At 46.2% G+C, this 17,647-nt stretch overlaps 1 protein-coding gene across 4 annotated transcripts; it reads left to right on the top strand.

Annotated features, from left to right (window-relative positions):
- The first annotated feature begins 537 nt into the window (after positions 1 to 537).
- OCEL1 (occludin/ELL domain containing 1) lies at positions 538 to 13,792 on the top strand. 4 transcript variants are annotated; one of them, XM_054979287.1, is made up of 6 exons: positions 538 to 647; positions 2,295 to 3,494; positions 4,766 to 4,950; positions 8,843 to 9,014; positions 10,289 to 10,339; positions 13,211 to 13,792. In XM_054979287.1, the coding sequence occupies exons 2-6, from the start codon at positions 2,307 to 2,309 to the stop codon at positions 13,328 to 13,330; spliced, it is 1,716 nt and encodes a 571-aa protein (XP_054835262.1). In that variant the 5' UTR covers positions 538 to 647; positions 2,295 to 2,306; the 3' UTR covers positions 13,331 to 13,792. The 4 variants fall into 4 exon arrangements, with proteins under 4 accessions (XP_054835262.1, XP_054835263.1, XP_054835261.1 ...); XM_054979288.1 differs by having other exon boundaries at positions 538 to 735; positions 8,843 to 8,936; XM_054979286.1 differs by having other exon boundaries at positions 538 to 735.
- Positions 13,793 to 17,647: the final 3,855 nt, after the last annotated feature.

The following is a 17,647-nucleotide window of genomic DNA, read 5'->3' as shown; positions in this document are numbered from 1 at the left end:
TTCGCTGGGCCTGTAAGATGGAGCTGTTCTGCCAGGCTACCCCTAGCCGGGGGAACACAGTATATGTCCTCCCTACTAGTGACACCTCCATCTCTCATACATCCCTGGCAAAATACTCTGGAGATGGCTAAATCGGGGGTCATCTGGATTATGTGCCGCTGTGTTTACATACATATATACACATATATGTGTGTGTGTGTATGTGTGTGAATATGTTCACATGTATTTTAATCTATGTATTAGGATGTTTTATGATTTTAAATTGTATATATGATGAAATATGTTTTTAAACATGGTTATGATCCGCCCTGAGCCTGCTGATGTGGGGAGGGCGGAATATAAATTAAATATAAATAAATAAAAATATACATTTTTAAAATGAACGCTGTCCATTTCAGGAGGAAGGCTGGCCTATCCCCAAGGGAGCTGAGCAGCCCCCCCCCCCGGGGTTTTGGCATTTCCTCGATCCCTGCCTCCTGGGCCACTTTCTAGCTGGCCAGCAGTTAATAATTAACCACATCAGAGACCGATAACAAATTGGGTCCGGAGCTGGACGCCTTCTGGATGCGGCAGAATCAGAAGTATGCGACTGAGGCCAGCCAGGCTTCCCGTGTCCCCTGAAGGCAGCACCGACCTCTGATGAGAAGGTAATTGCCAACTTCCTTTGGGCTTTGAATCGGGCCGGCTGTGAACCCCTTCAGCCTGTCTCCGCTGGGGATCACAAAGCCATTGAAGGTACCGTGAAAAATAACAGGGGACCTGGCGGGGGAAGAACCGTTGGGAATAAATCATCCCCCGTTCATTTCTTTCTAGATCCATTGCTTTCAGTTCTCCGCTGTCCACTGTGGGTTTTGTAGATTTGGTCGTATCATGTACACAGGGTGGAGTGTTTGTTTACAGGCATATTAGACAGTGTTTATATGAACAATGTCTGTAATTTATACATATAAATTAGGCATACATAGCACTGAAAAATGCATGCACTTTGTGGGGAGAACTATTGGGTGATAAGAAGAAACAGGAAATGATGCGAAAATAGATTGTGGGTTCAATTTACACAAGAAGGAAGCAAAATCAAAATCTCCGGCCGTGAAAGCCTTCGACAATACATCAAAATCAAAATGGGTTCAGAACTGTAGGGGTGGGAAAAGATGAAATCCTCCCAAACGGAGGAGCTTTAAGGTTGTAGAGGAAGTTTGTAGGCTTCAAGGGGCCGACTTAAAGGAGTTCTTTATTTCTGAACACCTTCCTCCCATAGCGAAAGCTCTTGTTTGGTGAGAAGGTTGCAGGACTCTGTTTTTGCTTCAGCGAGGAAAGCACTAGGGTTTCGTCCCCATTTCTTGGAAGAGTCACTTGGGGATGGGACAGCCTCAAGTGAGTGAGGAAGACTGACGTGGTACTTCATGGGACCAAAGTCAGAGAGACAGTGAATCTCTTATCCAAAAGAATCATTTGGAACTCTAAATCTCTCTCTAAACTAAGAGCCAAGCTACAAGTGACACCTTACGCAGGTTGGACACTTGTCAGCTTACCTCAAGTTTTGATGGGAAATGTAGGTTTCCTGGTTTTACGGCTTGGCTCTCCATTACAGCTGCAAGACCAGGATGCCTACATTTCCCATCAAACCTTGAGGGAAGCTGACAAGTGCCCAACCTGTGTCAGGTGTCACTTGTAGCTTGAGATCTGGTCTTCTCACCAGTGGAGTTGGGTGTATCTATTGGTGGTGGAGAGGGCAGTCATGTCATAGCTGACTTATGGCGACTCCTGCTGGGGTTTTCAAGGCAAGAGACTACCAGAGGTGTCTTGCCATTGCCTGCCTCCACAACCCTGATGAGTGAAACAGTGCTGGGGGTTATCTGGCAACAATTTTGCCAGCTCCCCACCTCAGCAAGTCCTCCCCAGGCCCAAACTTTCCACTGAGAGCTATTATAAGCTATGTTGTTATTGTCAGTTAAATGTTAGCTTGGTTGCTTTAGGTGCCTCCTCACCCCATCTTCTTCACATAATAATAATAACATTTGATAACATTTGATTTATATACCGCCATTCAGGAGAACTTCATGCCCATTCAGAGCAGTTTACAAAGTGTGTTATTATTATGCTCATGACAATCACCCTGTGAGGTGGGTGGGCTTGAAAGAGCTCCAAAGAGCTGTGACTGACCCAAGGTCAAGCGGAGGAGTGGGGAATCAAACCCGGTTCTCCAGATTAAAGTCCCGCTGCTCTTGACCACTACACCAAACTGGTTCTAATGCATGAAAGATAATGCCAGTCATCACAATTTGGTCTTGCAGCCCTTTGGAGGAATGGCCTCTGAGGAGACAACTGCCTCAGGCAGAGAGAAGAGGAAACCTGTGGTGGATGTCAGGGGAGATCTGCTAAGTTCCAACAACTGGCCAACGCCTTCCTGGACAAAAAGTTCTGGAAATTCATGGGATTCCACTTCCTCAGGGGGTCTCCATGCGTCTCCTGATGGACCTTTTCCATTACCCCGATCAGCCTTTGCGGGTGTCCATCAGGGCCCAGAGACCTCCTCTTTGAAACCTGTCAGGCGGTTCATTCCACCTTCTTGGAAGAGCTTTTTTCAAAAATGGTGGAAAAAGCCTTTGTCAGAGACACCTTTTGTGAGGTACTCTCCAGAAGGCCTGAAAAGTTCCCCACCAGTATCTCCATTTTTCAACCATCCTCAGAGGACCATCGTTGACAGAGAAGAGATCTCCGACGATGAAGAGGATGGTGATTTTAAAAAGCCACCATCGGCCTCCACTAGCCCTTCAAGGTACGAGAAGACGTTGCTGGCCCCAAGCCAAGGTGACCTATCCACGGGTCCACCAAGCTATAAGGAGAAGCTGGAGGCCTATGACTACAAATATTCTTACATGAAATCCTGGCCGGGCCTGCTCCGGTTGATGGGTGGCTTGGAGCTCATATTTGGGGGCATGGTTTTTGCTTGCACAGCTGCCTACATCCAGAAGGATTACCAGTGGTCTCAACTCTATGGTGGTAATCTTCCCTACAACGGCCTCATTGGGGGAGGATATGGGTACAACTACTATGGCCCAATGACTCCCTTTGTGCTGGTGGTGGCTAGCCTGGCTTGGTTAGTGACAGTGATCCTGCTAGGCCTGGGAGTGACCATGTACTATAGGAGGATCCTCCTTGACTCCCACTGGTGGCCTTTAACAGAGTTTGCCCTCAACCTCCTCATGTTTCTACTCTACATGGCAGCTGCCATTGCTTATATCAACGATGTCAACCGTGGAGGACTGTGCTACTCAATCTTTGCCAACAACCCACTCATCGTGGCTTTGTGCCGGGTCGAAGGGGGTCAAATGGCAGCTATCGCTTTCCTCTTTATCACCACCTTGCTCTATCTGACCGGATCCCTTGTCTGTCTCAAGATGTGGAGGCATGAGGCTGCCAGGAAGAAAGTGGCTCTGTTAAGACTCAGGGAGATATCTCATGGGGGTAGAACATTGGCATCCACGTCCAAGGTGAGGCATCCATTGTTTCTCCTCTAAGGTTGTCAACTCCTGGTTGAGAAATTCCTGGAGATTTGGGGGTGGAGCCTGGGGAGGCTGGAATTTGGGGAGGGGAGGGACCTCAGCAGGGTAAAATACCATGGAGTCCACCCTCCATTTTCTCCAGGGGGAAGTGATCTCTGTGGTCTGGAAATCAGATGGAATTCTGGGAGATCTTCCGACTGGAGCTTGGCAACCATTTCTGTCCTGTGAAAAAATGCTGGAGGAAGAGCTAGGCTTGCCCTTTGCTTTCTCATGATGGGTAAACACCAAAGCTTGGCTCCAATCCCCCACCCTCAAGAAATGGAGGAGTGGGAGAGGAAATAATAATAGTATGCTTATATACTACCCTTCTGGACAGATTAGTGCCACACTCAGAGCGGTGAACAAAGTCAGTGTTATTGTTATCCCCACAATGCAGCTGGGGAGCTGGGCTGAGAGGAGTGGCTTGGCTTACCCAAGGCCACCTGCAGAGTTCATGGCAGTAGTGGGATTGAAACTAGCAGAGTGCTGATTCACAGCCCAGCACTTAACCACTATGCAGCAGCCGCTTTCTATCATGATGCTCTAGGAATTTCCCCAAATCTCTATGATCTTTGTCATAGAGTTTAGGGGAAACTCCTAGAGCATCACCCAGAACGGACATCACACCCTCCCCAATCTCTGTCCTCCCCAGGCACTGTCCTCAAAAATCTCCTGCCATTTGCCAAGACAGTGCTGGCAGGAGCAACCCTAGGAAAGACCCACCCCATAGTTCAGGGGTAGAGTTTTGCAAGTTGGAGATCCCAGGTTTGATCCCCAGCATGTCCTGTTTAAAGCATTTTAGGGAGCAGGTGTTACCTGCTTGAGATCTTGAAGGACTGCTGCCTGTCAAGAGTAAATATTGGGGTCAGTACTACATGGGAGATTCATATGTTTAGAGGTAGACCAGCAGCAGAAGATCCCAAGTCATCCCCAAGGATCTCCAGTCAAAGGAGATATTGGGAAAGGCCTTCTCCACCTAAGAATCTGGAGGGCTGCTGGAAAGAAAGATGCCCTGGGGGTTCTGGGAATGAAGGACTCCCTTGGCAAGCAAGCACAGCACTGCCTCTTGCAACCAAGCAAAGGTGATCTGAAGGGGCCCTTCCCACGGTGGTAATAAGGAGATGGAGGTCCCTCCAGTTAAGCGATACCCTCTGCCCCTTCTGAGTTGAAGGTTAGCATTGCAACCGGTGGACTTCACTCTTCTGCATTCCTTTCCGCAGCAAAAGCCAGCCTTCCAGCCAGCTGTGCCCAAGCAGGATGTGTCTGGGGATGAAGCTCAGCCAGCCAGAAAGGTCACCAGGCGTGTTGAGTTTTCAGAGAAGGGCGAGGAGGACCCTGCGGTGCTAAGCTGCGCCATCCCAACGGGCCACCTCCCCAAACCACATGTCATCCCAGATTATGTTATGTAAGTGAGTAGGCAATGGTTAATCTTTGAGGCGGGGCAGGGGGATTGCCGGGCCTTTTTACTAAAGACTTGCGAGAGCAGAAGAGTTTCCTTGCAGGATCAGATCAGTGCCTACCTGGAATCCGATTGTAAGGCCCTACGGATTCTTGGTTGTGTTAACCATAGAATTGTCCTCTGTTTACTGAATGTTACATTTAACTACCTTGGCAAATAGTGAGATCTCTCCTCCTCCATGGTCATTGCTACGTCTTGCAGTAATTAATTCCATATGTGAATTCTGGGTCTTGCAAAAAGCAATTTTTTCTGTTTGTCCTGCAAGCTGCCTCTCACCCCAAGTGACCTTTTGGTCCTTCAGACTCAGTTCTTCCTCCTTTGACTGGCAGCAGCTCTCAGGGGTCTCAGGTAGAGAACAGTCCCCCCAGCTCTGCTACCTGAGATGCTTCCTAACAGGATGCATTAAAAAAAAATTATAGTCCTCCTTTCTCACTGAGACTCGAGGCAGATTACACTGTTTGAGATGAGTACTTCAAGGACATTTCCATAAACAACGTGACAGAGTGAATAAATGCAAGTTTACAAAGACATAGCATTAGCAAGAATCCAATACAGAGTTGAAGAAACGCTGAAACAGAACAGAAGCAATTCTAGGGCTGACCTTGGACAACATGAAGCACCGGAAGCTCATAGGAGCACATATTTAAAACAACAGATAGTACGTAAGGCAACATAGTGGTGAAGTCTACGGTCCCTAACTCATTAGCGAAGCATCGGAGACCCCCTCCCTACAACAACACCGCCGTCCTATCTGAGTAAAAAGCCTTTTTGAATAATTCAGTTTGGATCGTTTGTGGAAAGCCAGGAGAGTGGGGGCTCTCTCGACCTCTTCAGGCAGGTCACTCCACAGGGTAGGGGCCACCACAGAGAAAGCCCGTGTATGGGCTGCTGTTGATTTCTCCCATGTGCAGGCTGGCGCCTACAAAAGACTCTGTTTGGATGAGCAAAGTTGCCGTGGAGGAACATAGGGAGGCGTTCCCGTAGGTATGCCAGACCCGGGCCATGAAGAGCTTTGTACGTAAAGACTCTCAAGACCTTTTTGTGTGCAAAGCATATGGATACAGGACATTGCCTTCTACTGAGTAAGACTCTTGCAGTGCAATCCCAAACAGTCTTGCTCCAGTCTATGCCCACTGAAATCAGTGCGCTTAGACTGGAATAACTCTGCTTAGGATTGCATTGTTTGTCTGTCAAGGTCAGTCTTGTCTCTTCTGATGGGCAGTCCCTCTCCATGGTCTCGAAGAGAGATCTTTGCCATTACCTACTGTCGTATCATTTTAACAGGAATGGCCAGAGAATGAACTGGGGATTGTCTGCATGCAAAGCTCTGCCACTGAGACCCAATCCCCCCAAACAGAGGTTTTTAAAAAGGGTTGTCTCAACCACAGCATCACACTACTGGATAAGATGATGTTGTTGACATTTCAGTTTCTTGATCTTGATAAATAAATCATATGTTGACTCCAGAAACCTAATTAAAGGATTCCATAGTTGGGCTGTTAGCAGAGTAGATCGTTTGCAGTGAATGCGTGGTCATGGGTGGTGTGAGCTGGTTATGCTGGGTGGTGTGAGTGCAGGAGAGAAAATAACAAACCATACACTTGTTTATATTCAGAAAGGAAATAGGAGTTCTTTATTGTAGGAACTCCATACTCTGATAGGAAAGGAGGATAGATCCTATCTACCTATCTACTCTCAGGATGTAAGGTTGTAAGATGGAGAGAAGGGAGAGGAGAGTGACAAAGCCAGGATAAGTCTTGCACCCATGGTTGCAAGATGAAAGTGAAAGGAAGAGGAAAGAGTCACGAGAAGGAAGTCCTGAGAATAGCAATCTACACATAAAAGGATCGGCAGAGCAGTAAACAGTAAACATGTTGCCCTGGTGTCTGTCTTTCTAACTCTTCTGTTTGTCCTGCTTTAAAATTTGAGGAAAGGGACAATGCTCGGCACTCCTTTTCTAACAGATCTTCTGTGTTCTCTTAGTGCCAAAGGAAACGGATCTCCGTAAATTCTGAGGAATACAAGATTCCTAAGAAGGAGACTTGTACTGAGTCTGACCAAAGGTTGCCAGCTGCAGACTGGGAAATTCCTGAATATTTAGGGGTAGAGTCGAGGGAGGGAAGTGTTTGGGAAGAGAAGGGACCTCATCAGGATATAATGCCATACAGTCCACCCTCCAAAGCAGTCATTTTATCCTGGGGAATTGATCTTTGTCATTTGGAGATCAAGAGTAATTCCTGGAGTTCTCCAGGCCCCACCTGGAGGTTGGGGAACCGCAATAAATTACCAATCAATTGAAAGTTAATTTTTTATATATATATATTTGCTTGTGCAAAGTGCTGAAGTGCAAATGCATATATATCAATTCAAAGTGCAGTTATGAACAATAATAATGAGGTAGTCTGTCAATCCAGAAATAATACGATATATACAGTCTCAACTGGTGGATGGAGAGTATACAAGGATGGGGAGAAACGTCCCACTTGAGATGAAATTCAGACCATCAGTCCAAAGATGGAACTGGAAGTGCCAAGGAACACTGCTGACGGGCTTATGCGCAGATTTCCATTTCCCATTTCGTTCTTACTTCTTCTTGGGCATAATTCAATGGATGGTCACATGTATCTCTCCTCACACCCCACTCAGTTGGAAATACAATGAAGGCTCAAAATGCAATGAGATGAGATCTCATCTCATTGCATTTTGAGCCTTTATTGTGACCATCCATTGAATTATGCCCAAGAAGAAGTAAGAACGAAATGGGAAATGGAAATCTGCGCATAAGCCCATCGGCAGTGTTCTTTGGCACTTCCAGTTCCATCTTTAGACTGATGGTCTAAATTTCATCTCAAGTGGGACGTTTCTCCCCATCCTTGTATACTCTCCATCCACCAGTTGAGACTGTATATATTGTATTATTTCTGGATTGACAGACTACCTCATTATTATTGTTCATAACTGCACTTTGAATTGATATATATGCATTTGCACTTCAGCACTTTGCACAAGCAAAAATATATATATAAAAAATTAACTTTCAATTGATTGGTAATTTATTGCGGTTCCCCGGATTCTGTATTTTGTGTTGTTCCTCTCTCCAGGGGTTCCCTTTGTTTTTGAGCCCACCTGGAGGTTGGCAATCCTAGTCTGACTGCTATCCCATCTAGCTAAACATTGTCTCCTCTGCCTGGCAGCATGTTTGAGTCACATGGGTGGTCAGGCAGGAGAGAAGCTTCTAGAGGGTCAAGCTGCAACGTCAAACATGGGCAACAGAATCAAAGTCAGGATCTGTCTGAGAGCTAAGCTACATGAGATGAATTACATAAGGTTTGTTAATAATTGACAGAGCCTTCGGGGAGGCAAAGAAGAAATTAACAAACCCTCTGAGGAGTGATCTTTGCCGGCTCTGTAGAGAGAGGTGAAATTCAAACTATGCTTCCCGGCTAACACTACATCCCCCTTCACTTGACCGTCCTTGTGTAATTCATCTTGTGTAGTTTAGCTCCAAGGCTAGGCCAAGGACATTCAGAATCCTTGTTTCAGACTGGGATCTGGGAGACCCAGGTTCAAATCCCTACTCTGCCATGGAAGCTCACTGAGTGACCTTGGGCCAGCCTAGCCTACCTCACAGGGTGGTTGTGATGATAAAACGGAGGAGGGGAGAATGGTGGAAACTGCTTAGAGTCCCCATGGGAGCAAAGTGGAGTATAAATAGCTAAATAAATAAATAGTGGAGAGATTTGAAACTGAGTCCCTGGCTGGAGGTTATTTCCCTCTCTGGTTGTAGTTTGCCCATCGATGCCCTTAATTTCTCGCCTCCCTCTTCCTTACGACGTAGAAAATACCCAGCCATTGGAAGCATCACTGAGCAGGAGAAATACAAAGCAGTCTTCAAGGACCAATATGCGGAGTACAAGGAGCTCTACAATGAGGTTGGAGCTGCACGGCAGAAATTGAAGGAACTGGGGGCCATGATGGACAAGTTGCCTCGCACCTATCAGAATAAGAAGGTCAGGTTGCAATTGCATTCATGTGAGTGGGCTTTAAAAAAAGAAAGGGATTGGCGAGAAGTTTGCAATCATCTGCCCGGCCCATGTTTTGCAATGCAAGCTGTGGAGAACAGCCTATGAATTATGGGATTGGAGAAAATGCACACTGCAGCAGTCATGCCAATCACGGGAAAGAAGAGGGGAAGGGAATGTCATTAATATATTACATATCATGATGAATGTACATTGTTAGTGATTACTAATATATTCGGCATCATTAATTATTAATAACCTATTGTGCTACTGAACATAATATATTAGCAGTAATGTGGAGAATAGTATTTATTATTCTTCATCCACGCAAACAATAATTGCAACAGTGGTGTCCTGTCTGGAGCCTTAAGATCTCTGCAAGGAAACATGACTTTAAAACACAATCCAAAGGAAGCATTAAACATGCACATCAGCTATGCAGCAAAACAGTGCAGTGGAACCTATCATCAATACTATATTCTTATAGCTACTGTTGTGATAACAATTGTGTCTGTGTAGAAAATATTACATAGTCCTACAACTGCAGCGTGGAGAGATTGATACCAGCCTCCCTTGCAGGGTTGTTGTGATGATGAAATGAATATGTGATGGTCACTGAACTATTCTGAATTATTTCTCATATGTGTCTCCATCTGCATCTGCGTCTACATCTGCAAGCGGCAAGAAAAGTGTTGCTGCTTTCAAACACCCTGCCACTTTCACCCGACGGGTGGGGGAGGAGGGGGTTTCTCCTCCCCCTCCCATCAGGTAAAAAAAGTGGCAGGGCGGGAGGCTTGAAAGCAACACTTTTCTTGCCATTTTCAAATGATAAGAAAAGTGCTGCTTTAAGCTTCGGTGTGGTTTAAACCATACCGAAGTGGTTTAAACCTTCGAATCCCGAAGCAGCTTGCCGAATCAGGAAACCCGAATCTTTTTCGGGTGCACATCTGTCTGTCTGTCTGTCTGTCTGTCTGTCTGTCTGTCTGTCTGTCCCTTCAAGGTATGGCTGACTCTGCAGGTTCTGATCAAGGGGTCTGAGGTGGGAGTCCTTCATTCCCCACTGCTCCAGGAAGCCAAGATCCATTCCCAGGATCCCATGCAATGCTGGAGAGTTTTCTGGGGAGCTATTCCTTGCTTTTCTCATTTCTCTACCGAAGCCTGTAAAAAGGATACCACAGATATCAACAGCAGTGTTGTTTCATGGGGTACAGCCCAGATCTGTGACATTTTACAAGCACCAACCCTGTCCTTTCTATCAGCAGGACCAAGGCAGGTTTTCTACAGTGAGGATGGAATACGAGAACAAGAAGAAGGTGAGTGCAGCGAAGAAGTGGGGATGGAGGTCACTTCATAGGGGTTTTGGGGTTTTCTGCTGGTGGGCACTGAAACAGCCTGCCTGGCTGGAGGACCCAAGGAGGAGACAGACAGCCCTCTGTGTGGCATCCACTCTATCGCCTGCTCACCTCGTCAGCTCTATGACAGCATCAGCCAAGCTTGACTTCCCTCTCCCTTCCAATGGTGGCACAGCTCTGGATCTTAGCTGGGGATGCTGGAAAGGGGGCTTCAAATGCAGCAAAGGGGGTGGAAAGAACGAGTTTTGAAGCAGGGGAGCAGGTCAACACTTGGCCATGCTGGGAAGCTCTGGCTGCTTTGTGGAGCTGAGTTCGAGAAGATGGCTAAATGGCCATCTGACAGCAATGCTTAGTCTGTGAGCCTAGGCAGATCATGAGAGGGAGGGCAGGAAGGGAGACATCAATGCTTAGTTCTCGTGGCCCCTTCTTACATGCCCAGGGTAAGGCCGATCACCACCTTGGGTCAGGTAGCAATTTTCCCAGGCCAGTTTGACTAGGGATCCTGATGGAGTTTTGCCATCTTCTGGGCATGGATGAAGGGTCACTGGGTGTGGGTGGTATTTGTGAATTTCCGGCGGCGGCGGGGAGGTATTTGTGACTTTCCAACCCTATGATTCTATTCTGTGAGATGTACCCAAATGTTATGATCCACTCCAGTCCTCAGCTGTCTTCCTTCTCTCCCTCCAGGGAGGAACAGCCCCCCCTCCCACTTTGTTCCTGAATGCCAAGCTTGGAAAGCAGGTCACCTGTCTCGTTCTCACACCAGCAGAGGTTTCGGTGCTTGCATTTTGTACCCTTCAGTGCTTCGCAAACAAAAACAGGGAACGGCCCCATCCTCGTATTGAGAATTGCTGGCCAAGCTCTCCATGCATCAAATCATTAGACAAGACTTGCTGCGTTTGCTTGCTGTGCCACTGACTTAAAAGCTAAGAGGGTGTTGGTATTTTTCATTACAGATAAACTAGGGGAAGAAAGTACCCTGTGATGTGTTATTGGCAGTTGAAAATGACCCTTGTCCAGTGTGGCATGGGAAACAGCAGGGCATGCATTGTTTTCGTGGTTGTGCGCTCACGCTTGTGCTAGAGAGAAGATGGATTTGCTCAACACTTTGGGAAGGAGCTAAATCTCATCACATTTTTATTTTTAAAAATCCTGACCTTCCTCTGAGAAGCTCAGGGCAGCATCCATGGTTTTTCCTTCCTATATTTTTATCCTGAAAACAACCCTGTGAGGTAGGCTAGCCTGAGAGAGAGAGAAAGGGGACTGGCCCAAGGTCATTCTGTAATTGTGAATTTGAACCTAAGTTTTCCAGGTGCAGTTTGACACACTAATTGCTGCACCACCCTGACTCCTGAAAAATGACTCATCAAGGCATCCCCCTAAAAGCCAAATTTGGGAGGAGTAGCAAACACTCTTGAAGATAGAGATAGGATTCAACAAGATCTGAACACACTGGAAAGGTGGGCAGATTTGAATAATATGAGATTTAACATGGATAAGTGCCAGGTTCTGCACCGCGGTAACAAAAGTGCAAAGCATGCATACTAGATGACAGATATACTTATGGGTAGCAGTGTGTGTGAACAAGATCTTGGGATACAGGTGGATGGGAAGCTAAATATAAGCACTCAGTGTGATGCAGCAGCAAAAAAGGTGAATGCAATCTTCAGGTGTATCAACAAAGGCATAAAATCTAAAGCACAGGATGTCATTGTCCCACAATATACCACATTGGTGAGTCCCCACCTGGAGTATTGTGTGCAGTTCTGGAGGCCTCAATTAAAAAAGGATGTGGACAAATTGCAACGGGTGCAGAGGAGAGCAACCAGGATGATCAGGGGCCTGGAGACCAAGCCCCAAAAGGAAAGACTGCGGGACCTGGGAATGTTCAGTTTGGAGAAGAGGAAGGTGAGGGGAGACATGATTGATCTCTTTAAGTATTTAAAAGGCTGTCACTTAGCAGAGGGAAGCAATTCCTCTTGATAACAGAAGATAAGACTAGAAAGAATGAGTTTAAACTACAGGAGGGAAGGTATCGGTTGGATGTTAGGAAAAACTTCATGTAAAGAGTAATTCGGCAGTGGAATTAGCTGCCTAGGGATGTGGTGGGTTCCGCTTCATTGGCTGTCTTCAAGGAGCAACTGGATGATTACTCGTCGGCAGGGCTTTTTTTCAGCGGGAACGCGGTGGAACGGAGTTCAGGCACTTCTTGAAAATGGCCACTGAGTGGTGCGGAGGGCAATCTCAACTCCCCTCTGTCTGGAGATCAGAGGGCGGGGCCACTGGCCATGTGACCATTTCCGCCGAGGGTGATTTAAACTTTAAAAAACTCCCCCCTTGTTCCAGCTGACCCAAAGTGACGTCATTGTGCAGTCCTGAGTTCCACCACCTCTTTTCCCAGAAAAAAAGGCCTGCTCTTCGCGGATGCTTTTGGCTGTTCCTGCATTGGGCAGAGGGTGGGACTAGAGGGTCTGTAAGGCCCCTTCCAGCTCTATGATTCTATGAATCAACAGGGACTGTGGCTTGAAAAAGAACAGGAAATCCAGGCTGTTCCCCCATTAACTGGAATAGCAAGAGTCTTAAGCACGTGCAAGCATGTCCCTCCTCTTAATACGACAGACTTCTTTAGCACCGGCCCGGGATATTCCAGCTGGGCTCCTATCTCAAACCAGGGTTGAGGCAAAGTCCCTCCGATCTTGCTGGGAATCAAAACAAGGTGGAAGTCTTCACAGGGGGAAATGGGGAGGGGGAGGTGACAGAAGAGAGATCAGTGGCTGATCCGCCACCTCAGCAGTCTCCCGCCAGGTAATGATGAATTGCATCTGATTCCAGGATCCAGCCTTTTTGGAGAAGCAGGAACGGTGCGATTATCTGAAAAAGAAGCTCACGCACATCAAGGCTCAGATACAGGCATATGACAGAGAGGCAGAAGAAGGCTCTGTGCACCTCTGAGGCCCCTCCGGATGCAGCCCCCGTCTGGCCTTGTGCAAGGGACTTGACTTTTTGATGTGCAAACTGGAGAACTGGCTCGGATTTGGGGAGGGGGTTGTGGATCAGTGGGGCAGGCATTCGAGTCCTGGACTCCTGCCCAGGACTGTATCCAGGCAGTGACCTCCCCTCCGCACACACACACACCCCTCTGAGCAACGGGAAGCTGAGAACATTTCTCAGGCTGGAGGGAGAGCAGGTTAGAGGTCTCCTGGATTATGTTGGATGGTGAGCTGTCGCCTGCAGTGGGATTGCCAACTGACAGAAAGCTGCCCTGCCTGGCTCTGCATCCCAGGTCTTTCTTTGGGGCGCAATCTACAAAACTTAGCATGGCAGATTTTTTTCAAGGCATGGATGTTTAAGCAACATTTTCTTTTTCTTTTAATTTTTATTTTAAAAGAAAAACAATAAACGATACATACAGAAATAAACGATTCATAAAGAAACAGAATATGTAACAGCGCATTTAAGCTACAAAATGTTTCTCTCCGTCTCCTTACTAATACTCATGATTTTATAGTCAAGATTTTAAAATATTAATTTTCTAGTTAGTCTGCTTCCATAATAGCTACTCTTGGTTTTTCTTAATTTCCAGCTACGAAGTCGAAGAAGTCTTTCCGTTTTTCCTGAAATTCTAAGATTGGTCTGTGTTTAAGCAACATTTTCATTGGCTGCTCGTTGCTGCCGCTTAAACTCCAGTCCAAGGGAAAACTGAGCCAAACTACAAGTGACGTCTTACACAGGTTGGACACTAGTCGGCTTCCCTCAAGTTTTGATGGGAAATGTAGGCACTCTGGTTTTACAGCTTGGCTCTCCATTACAGCTGCAAGACCAGGATGCCTACATTTCCCATCAAAACTTGAGGGAAGCCGACTAGTGTCCAACCTGTGTAAGACGTCACTTTTAGTTTGGCTCTGAGTGGGGCGGTTCAAACTTGGTAGCACATCCAGGAAATCACATGCTGTGTAGTAGCTGGGTCAGCAGCACCCGGATCCAATGAATCCTGCTTCTGACAAGGGTCAGCCAGATGTTTCCATGGAGCCTTTCTTTGTTGGCAATCGCAGGTAGACTGCCTTAGAACTAGGAGGTTCCAGCCCAAGAGGTTCTAATAACCATGGCTAGTCATCAATTACTTTGCCCGGTCCTCCTTGAAAGCCATCCAAATCAGCATCCATATCTTGTGGCCGTGAGTTTCATAATCTAATTCTGAGCTGTGTGAAGCAGGATTGTCTTTTGTCTGACCCAGCCCTCTCCCTACATAATTTCACAAATTTCTACCCACACTGTGCCCCTGGATCCCTGCTGAGGCATGGCTCTTTGGCTGTGGAATTATATTATATTATTTATTTATTTATATCTCCCATCTTTCTCCCCACTGCGGACCTGAAGCGGCTTGCAACATTCTCCTCGTCTCCATTTTTATCGTCACAACAACCCTGTGAGGTGGGTTAGGCTGAGAGAGTAGGTCACCCAATGAGCTTCCATGGCACAATAAAGATTTAAGCAAGGCCTCCCAGTCCTAAATTGGCTGTTTCCACGTCTTTAAAATAGCGCAACACTCACCGAACGCTGGCAGCTTCATTGAGCGATTTCTGATATCACCCAGTTACAGGCAGTCATGATGGCACCACGAAAACGGAATCATGATGGGGTGACATCAGAAATTGTGTGACGAAGCCGCCAGCGTTCGGTGAGTGTTGCGCTATTTTAAAGACGTGGAAACAGCCTCTATCTATTACATCATGCTGTTCCATATGGCACCTCAAATATACCTCCATCACAAACCCATAATCCTAATTCACACAAACAGGGACTGCATTAGTCCACCACCCACAGGAATTCCTGCCAGAAAAGTATGATAGTTTACAGTGTAATCCTAAACAGAGTTACTCCAGTCTAAGCTCATTGATTTCAATGGGCTTAGATGGGAGTAACTCTTTTTAGGATTGCACTTTTGGGTTCTCAAGAGTGCTAAGGTGGGGTGGAACCTGGAAAAATAACTTTTGGTGCAACCACAAATTTTTGTTAAAAAAAAATCTAACAATGCCGACTGTTGGAAAAGCAAGGGATGTGGGACTTTATTGTAAGACGTGTAATGGGGGGAAAGCAAGGGAGGTGTTTTTAAAAAGTGCACTTTAGTGCAAACCCCACATGCCAAAATCATACATTTGCCTAAGTCTCAATATTTTACGAGCTTTTAAAAACACAATCTTGAAAATATGCAGAATGTGAAAGGTTTTTTTGTAAACAAAATATTTGGCAACAGATCTGAGAATGCAACGGAATGGTAAATGATTATGTCATTGTTTTTCATACATTTTTTAAAAAGAACCCACCATTTCAAATCCGTTTGTTTTGAATTTTTTAAGGTACTAATCAGTGACAGTTTTAGGAAAAAACAAAGGAGTTGCATTAGCCCCAAAACTGAGCTACCTGCTAACTTTGGCAAAACACCTTTGGCAAGACCAACTTGGTCATACAAAACTCTTTCAGAAGCCAGAGAATTGCTGAATCACCAAGCGCGGCCTTCCCATTGCTTTTTGATTTCACAGGTTGCCAGCGCTTTTTCTTTGCCTCATTTTCGTTGTGCAAGATATTCTTTTATGCTGTTCTTAAGCAGTTGATGTAAACAAAAAAACCATCCTAGTGTTGAAAGAGACATTATCTTAAAAGAGCGAAATCTAGCACAAGAACAGAAACAAGGTGTGAAAAGCGAGATTTTCAGGTTTGTTTCTTGCATGGGAGAATCGAAATATCAAAAAGGGGATATCGAAACGAACCCTTCAACATTTGTCCAGCTTTGCTGAATTGAGGATGTTAGACGCTGTTCTTCCTTGCAGTTCCCCTTCCTTGGCAGAGAGCTGCTCTGTCTGTTGCCAGCCGTAATGTTCTCCAAGGAGTCTTCAAAGGCTGCGCCCCGCAGTGCACATTCCAGCCTTTGAGTCACATGGTTCCAAATGAATGGGTTGGCAACCTAGATCCGCTCAGGCCCCCCTTCCTTCGGGAGGGGCCGACCACGAGGGCTGCCTTTTGGCTTCTGCTACGCTGGAGATGCAGGTTGGACCCCATCCTGGCCTCACACTTGCTGTCCTTTTATTCCCCTTGCTCTACCTGCTCTGGTCAGTTTTGCGGATCCCCAACTGATGTGGGTTTGCAACTATTTCACATTTTTTTCCTGCCCTTCCTCCACAGAGATCAGAGAGGTGTCCATGGACCTCTGCTCCTCACAACAACCCTGCGAGGTAGGATAGGCTGGCCCATGGTCACCAAGGGAGCTCTGTGACTGTGCGAAGATTTGAACACCAGACTCCCTAGTCCTGGTTGAGCACTCTAACCAGTACACTCTACTGGATTTCAGCAGTTTGTTCCTTTGGTGATCTGGAATTTCACTCTGCACGATGTTCCATTCCTCCTGAAATTTGCTTTAACTAGGAGAATTTCTAAAGGCAATTCCAGAATTGGATCATGGTGCAGATGGCCACAACTTTTGGGCTGCATCCAGATAGTGAAGATTCTCTGGTGTGAATTCATTGCCACAGACAATGGAGCTTCCTCCTTTTTTCCCTTAACCATCCCCTTGCAACCAGCATTTCTTCCCTGAGGGCTTTTGTCAATAGCTGCTATAACGTTATAATGTTATAGCACTATAGCACTTATCATTTTTTAAGTTTATCTAACATAGTGTATTTTACTGTTAATCAGTATGGGATTGGAGAAGAGAAATATTTTGTGGCTTTAATACTCTGTTACATATTCTTGTTCCTGATATTTTGTTCACTGTCTAACGCTATTTTGTATGCTAAATAAAAATTTTATTGTATTTTTTAAATTTAAGCCAGCAAAAATCCACTGGAATTGCAGGAGGGGAACGGATGGCTACAACAGGATAAGATCAGTAAAGCAGCACTCATGTGGGTAGGAAGTTCAAAAAAACTCTTGTCCCGCTGGTGGACTAATCTGTTTGGACTGCCATCTTTCTTGACAGATTAGAGCAGAGCGGGGGAAAACCTGGAAAGCGGAAAATTGGTGGGTGACATTTATTTATGTCATTTATACTCCACTTTTCTCCCCAACGGGGGCTCAACATGGCTCACATCCTTCTCCTCACCTCTATTTTATCCTCACAACAACCCTGTGAGGTCAGTGGGGCTGACAGTGTGCGACAGGCCCAAGGTCACTCTGTGAGCTTCCATGGTAGAGTAGGAATTCGAACCCGGCTCTCCCAGATTCTAGTCTGAACAGACTGGATCTCACACTGTCATTGGACAGATGCGCCAAAAA

This window comes from Eublepharis macularius, chromosome 5 (assembly GCF_028583425.1).
Source record: "Eublepharis macularius isolate TG4126 chromosome 5, MPM_Emac_v1.0, whole genome shotgun sequence".
In the NCBI taxonomy this organism is placed as follows: domain Eukaryota; kingdom Metazoa; phylum Chordata; class Lepidosauria; order Squamata; family Eublepharidae; genus Eublepharis; species Eublepharis macularius.
The sequence above is the reverse complement of the archived record's forward strand: the minus strand, read 5'-3'. Positions and strand labels throughout refer to the sequence as shown.

Coding starts and splice junctions, on each gene's coding strand:
- OCEL1 (XM_054979287.1), top strand. CDS start 2,307: ATGGCCTCTGAGGAGACAACTGCCTCAGGCAGAGAGAAGAGGAAACCT. Junction 3,495..4,765: donor CATTGGCATCCACGTCCAAG/GTGAGGCATCCA, acceptor TCCTTTCCGCAG/CAAAAGCCAGCCTTCCAGCC. Junction 9,015..10,288: donor GCACCTATCAGAATAAGAAG/GTCAGGTTGCAA, acceptor TTCTATCAGCAG/GACCAAGGCAGGTTTTCTAC.